The 5,587-nt window shown below is 39.9% G+C and overlaps 1 protein-coding gene across 2 annotated transcripts in view; it reads left to right on the forward strand.

Moving 5' to 3' along the window:
• Positions 1–2,530, forward strand: part of LOC147435149 (uncharacterized) — a 22,877-nt gene extending 20,347 nt beyond the window's left edge. For both annotated transcript variants that reach the window (XM_086487898.1, XM_086487899.1), the window contains exons 2-6: positions 1,117–1,212; positions 1,294–1,428; positions 1,565–1,684; positions 1,762–1,836; positions 1,933–2,530. In XM_086487898.1, the coding sequence (XP_086344024.1) occupies positions 1,117–1,212; positions 1,294–1,428; positions 1,565–1,684; positions 1,762–1,836; positions 1,933–2,097 (591 nt within the window). In that variant the 3' untranslated portion in view covers positions 2,098–2,530. The remainder of the gene's footprint in view (positions 1–1,116; positions 1,213–1,293; positions 1,429–1,564; positions 1,685–1,761; positions 1,837–1,932) is intronic.
• The last annotated feature ends 3,057 nt before the right edge of the window (positions 2,531–5,587 follow it).

Here is a 5,587-nt window from a genome sequence, read left to right on the forward strand (position 1 = left end):
CCTTTGCAATCCTGAAGTTTGCTATGTATACCCCCGATGGACGAAGGAATCAAACACTGTTCGAATCCCAAATTTTGGTTTTTACTGGAAGGAGAAGAAAAAAAAAAGTTAGGATTTTGATACACGATATATCTTATATGACTTATGACGCTAAGATATATTGAATTTAATCTATGGAAGACTGGGAGGCAGTTTCAATGCGGCAAGTCCCCAGATTCAATTGGAAATAGATCTAGGAGACATATTGCAAGAAAGTCAAGGCTGCCTTTATTCATACCCAATACTTTTGTAACTCCATACTTAAATACAGTCTCTAACTCCACTTGGTATACAGCATTTCACTCCTACCAATACTAGCTCCCCCCCGCTAGACCTTCGGCCTCTCCCCCTCCCAATCTCCGAAGTGTGAGGTTGCTACATACATAAGCATAAGCTAAAGACCTACCCCTTAGCTTATATACACACACACACACGTGACACACACACACACACACACACATATATATATACATATATATTTTTTACTTATAAATTAAAAAAATAAAAATATATACTGCTAGGTTAACGGAAAGGCGTTGTAATTGTGTGTTTTGCTTGATCCTACCTAATCTCTCAATTCGGCTGGATCTGTCATTGTTTTAGTATGCTTTTTGGGAGTAGATGTGGGTATCTTGACAATGTCTGTCACTCGTACATTGAGGGGTCTTGTTTGCCTCATTTTTTCCTCCTGAATTCCTGTTTGTGATGTGTGTGCGCACAATGGTGAATGGCAACGTGGCTGTGTGTGTGGGGCAAGGGGATGGTGGGTGGGAGGTGATGAGCGGGCGAAGGGGCTGGTTTTTTTTTGGGGGGGTGGTGTGGGGGGCGAGTGGGGAGGGAGAGGGTGGGGCAGCAGGCCACAAAAGGGTTTGGCCTGTTCATGCAGCTGTTGCTGTACGTAGCCAGGTGCCACGTGGATTATTTTTTGAAAGTAGGCCTTATCGTAACTGGCAAGGGCAGCGCACAGATAGGAGGGACGACAGCGCACTGGGAGATGCATAAGCATGGACTAGTATGAAGTTTAACCTTATTTGTTTTACAAGGACACTCAGAAGGAAGGCTTTTGTTATAACGCAGGAAATGACCTCATCTTTTGGGCGAGATGGATTCTCTTTAATGCAAATACGGGGTATGAAGGCTGCTCCCAAGCTGATGGAAGTCATTCTCACAACGGTAATTTTCTGGTAAAAGTTACACATGTTGTTTACAGATGCAAGGTTCAAAAGAGGTTTCTGTATGGGTGTTATCTTGTAGGACATCAGCAACGTTGGGAAGGCTGGAGATGTTGTGAAAGTTGCAAAAGGATATGCCCGAAACATGTTGATCCCCCAGCTCCTTGCGTTGCCTAAGCTTGACAAATATGTGGACATTGTCCGCAAGCAGCTTGAGGTGAGCATACAGGAGTCGTCTGTGAATACACTTTGTTTGATGCCCTTAATGAATACCAATGAGGAAAAATTCTTATAAAGGGGCCTTGTGAAAGTGCCACTACCATGTGTTTATTGTTGGTACTTTTTGTGATAAGGCAGTGAAGGTGGATCATCCAGAAGAGGAGATAGTGGAGGAGGTAGTAGAGACACAGACTGAGGAACAGAGATTGAAAGAACTAAATGCAGTGTTACACCGCTTGGATACACACCGTGTGGTATTTTTCTTTTCTGGAAATATGTTTTTTCTGTGTCGTTTATATACTGTGTGTTAAGGTTTGAATTGTTGTGCTAGGTGGTTAGAAGGCACACTCCCCGTCAAAGTAATGCATTGCAAAAGCATGTCACACCGGCGGATCTTGTTGCTGAGGTAAGGTTTTGTTTTTTGTTCCCCTGTTTTATGGTACCCACCCAGAAGGCTTATGATGTATGCACACACATTTGCCTCATCTGCCATATCATGCAGGTGAGAAGGCAACAGAAAGTACAAATCGAGGAGATTAATCTTGAAATGACATCGATGCTACAGACATTGGGCGACTATGAGATCCCCATGCGGCTGCCAAAAACTGTACAAGTCCCAGGTGGAAAAGCTAAGATCTTGCTCAAAGTGAAAGTAAGGAGGCCATAACATAAGCTTTTTGCTCATGCGTGCATCTCTTTCTATAATAGAACCTAGGAGTTCCTTTTGGGACAATCATCAGTCCTATTTAGTGCTTACCTGCCCCATCATTTTCTAGATGCAGTAGAGTCTTGTCATTTCTGCTTCATTTGGAAAGGGATGTGGTTGCTGTCTTTATATCATGTGAAACTCTTCATCTTTTCATGAAATGCCATGACACAGTGGTGAGAAACTAAGAAAGTCAATTCCCATGTATGTGGTGAGCTACAATTATAAGTTAGCAAATCAGTATTCAATACGGTTTTTCTCCCTATTCATTTAGCCAGGGAATGCTGATTTGTTCCTTCACGGAGATTCCATTTTATGGAGGAGTTGCCAACTTGCCAAGCTCTATGTGATCCCTCAAGTGAGCCCATGGGTCTTTGAACTGCCTTTTCCATTATTGTGTTTTGCAGAGAGAGAGAGAGAGAGAGAGAGAGAGAGAGAGAGAGAGAGAGAGAGAGAGAGAGTTTTCATGATAATTGTATAAATGATGGTGTGTGACCGCCAGCCTTTGCCAATTGCTGACTCTAATTTGGGATGTATCTAGGGATGATTGTATCTAGGGATGCTCGTTGGATCTTGTCTACGTAACTTATGCCATATGCAAGAACTCAAAAAGTTATAAGTTCAATGATCTAGTTGTCCGTGTGAAATGAAGATTGACTAGAAACTAAGGAGGAAATTGTGCATCGAGAAATATTGGAAGCTTAGGACCAAAATAGCAAGGGCTAAACATCTCATCATCGTAAATGCAAACAATTTGCATTGAAGTCAAGGTCACAAGATGTCACAAATTTAACTCTGAAACAATTGGCTAAGCACTTGAACAAAAACCAAAGCCACATTAAGAGAGACTGTTTTCAAAGAAACAAATTTGAGAGCAAAGGCAAGTAAAGTTTAGTGAGCTCAAACACCATAAAGACATCTTGAGAGAGAGGCTTTGCACTATGAGTACACCTTGCAAGGTTTGAAAAAAGTCCTTTTATGCCTTATTTAACAGAATCTTGAATCAATAAATTGTATTTGGCGATAGGCTCATGAGTAAAAAAACTAGTGTTCCATGATTATTTCGTTGAGAACAATTCAATTCAAGTCACATCCATTAAGTAAAGCACCTGTGAATATGCTAAACTAGAAAGGTAGTATTGTACTTGCGTTTTGTGTCAAAAATTGATTTCAAAGCAGGTATATACATAACAATCTCTAAAGAATGGAAATTTAGAGGTCAATATATGTGTGTCATAAAGTTTTAAAATAAGGGTTTATAAGATCATGATCAATGCATTATGTGCTTGCATGGCTTGTCCACAGAAAAAAGAAAAACCGTACATAAGTATGTTTGGAGGTGACACTGTTGTCACCCAGATATTATAAACTATTGGGATTGTGCCCTTTCCCCGTGTACTTTTTTCCTCCTCCAATATTGAAGGGTTGCGATATGCTTCTCCTCTAGCGTTGAAGGGGTATATTTGCTTTTCCTCTAGTATAGGAACGTCACTTTTCTTTTGAATTTGCAATTCATTGTTTGGGAGGAATTCATTACCTTCATGTTTTTACAAATAGCGATGTCATGATGATTCTGCTGCAAAATGGTACATCTCATGAGCACCCACAAGTGTGAGGTACCTAAGTCATTTTCATCCTCATTTCATCCTCCTCTATGATGATAATTCTAGAAAGTCCTACGTGACTCGTTATGTCATCAGTACCAAAATATCCATTGTATCTATCCCTACGATCATCACGCTCTCTGTGAGTCATTTGATCATTATTTGTGTGGCTACGATCCCTTCTGTAGATATCCTCTCTATCATGGTCCCTTTGTCTTTCATAACTTGTTCCATGTCCATCATGTCTTCCTCAATCTCCATCATTCTATTGATCATGTCTAATACGATATCCATCATCATCTCTTCTGCAACTTCAATGTATCTATTCGTGCAATCATCATGCTCTTTGTGAGTCCTGCAATCATTATCCTTTTGGTGATGATCCCTTTTATATTCATCCTCCTTGCCATGGTTGTACATTGTTCTTGCTATGTGAGTCCTTCGATCGTTGTTCTTGTGGCTACAATCTCTTTTATATTCATCCTCTTTGCCATGGTCTCTTCATGTGTTATATCTTCTGTCATGTCAACAATGTCTACCACAATCTTCATCATCGTGTAGATCATGTCTACTATGATCTCCATCATCATCTCTTATGTGACTTGATTCTATCTATCCTTGCAATCGTCATGCTTTGTGTGAGTCCTTCGATCATTATCCCTTTAACTACAATCCATTCTATATTCATCCTCTCTGTCACGGTCCTACGCTTTCTTTCTCTTTAACTCCTATCCCTTTGGCTATGATCACTTCTATATTCATCCTCTTCATCATGGTCTCTTGTTTTTTCATACCTTCTCTCATGCCGATCATGTCTACCATAATCTCCATCATTGTATCGATCATGTCTACCTTTTATCATCTCTTCTATGACTTCATTGTATCTATCCCTGCATGCATCATGCTCTCTGTGATTCCTTCAATCATTATTACCCTTGTAGCTAGGATCCCTTCTATATTCATCCTCTTTGTCATAGTCATGAACATTAGCCTTTGTGTTTTTCTCTTATCATACCAATTGGCCACCCTTTCCACCTCTGTTTGTTGTCATTGTCTTGCCAACAAAACCATCACAACCATTGAGGTATTTTTTCCCTCACTAGGAGGTTTATTTCCCTTGTGCATTGTATATATGCCCATCACTCTAGGCTATCTTGTCTTTTCATTGCACAGTAAGTAACACACTCTTTGTTGTGTGACTTGAGCTTCCTTCATCTTCTCTAAGGGTGTTACCCTGTAACCCTATTTCCAACAATTGCTAACCCTGAGGATAGTGCAAAATTTCCAAAAAGAGAGAGATTCATAGCTGGCCTAGTTTCCACACTCAAGGTAAAAGTAGAGATGGGTGCACTTGCCATCTTTGATGCTGACAAAACTAGGCTACCACCAAATGTGTACATGTCACAACAAAAGAAGAAGAAAAGAAATCAATGCATGACTATCCACAACTATCATTCCAATGAGTACCAATTGATGATACATGAATTTAGGGGGACGACTAAATGATAGCCTGTTTTTTGGCTTCCAATTTTGGAACAAGAAGCTACTAGCCTTCATCCTAGAAATAAAACCTATGCTTTTGGGAAGGCTACCTTCACAAAGAAACCTCATATTTTACCCACCAAGACATAAGTTTGACAAATTCACATTCTCTCCTTATTGTACATAGGTATGTGTGAGTTACCAATCATTCCCAAAAGTAAAAAATAAAAAATCGTTATGGACCACTCTTTGCACGTAAATATTTTCTCTTGCTTTGGGCCTAGCCATTTTATTGATTATTCCACTATGTAGGAGTTATGCATAAACTATATTTAGGTGTGTGTTTTTACCAAGATTAAACAAGC

The sequence above is a fragment of the Adiantum capillus-veneris genome, chromosome 18 (genome assembly GCF_014529385.1).
Source record: "Adiantum capillus-veneris isolate H3 chromosome 18, ASM1452938v2, whole genome shotgun sequence".
In the NCBI taxonomy this organism is placed as follows: domain Eukaryota; kingdom Viridiplantae; phylum Streptophyta; class Polypodiopsida; order Polypodiales; family Pteridaceae; genus Adiantum; species Adiantum capillus-veneris.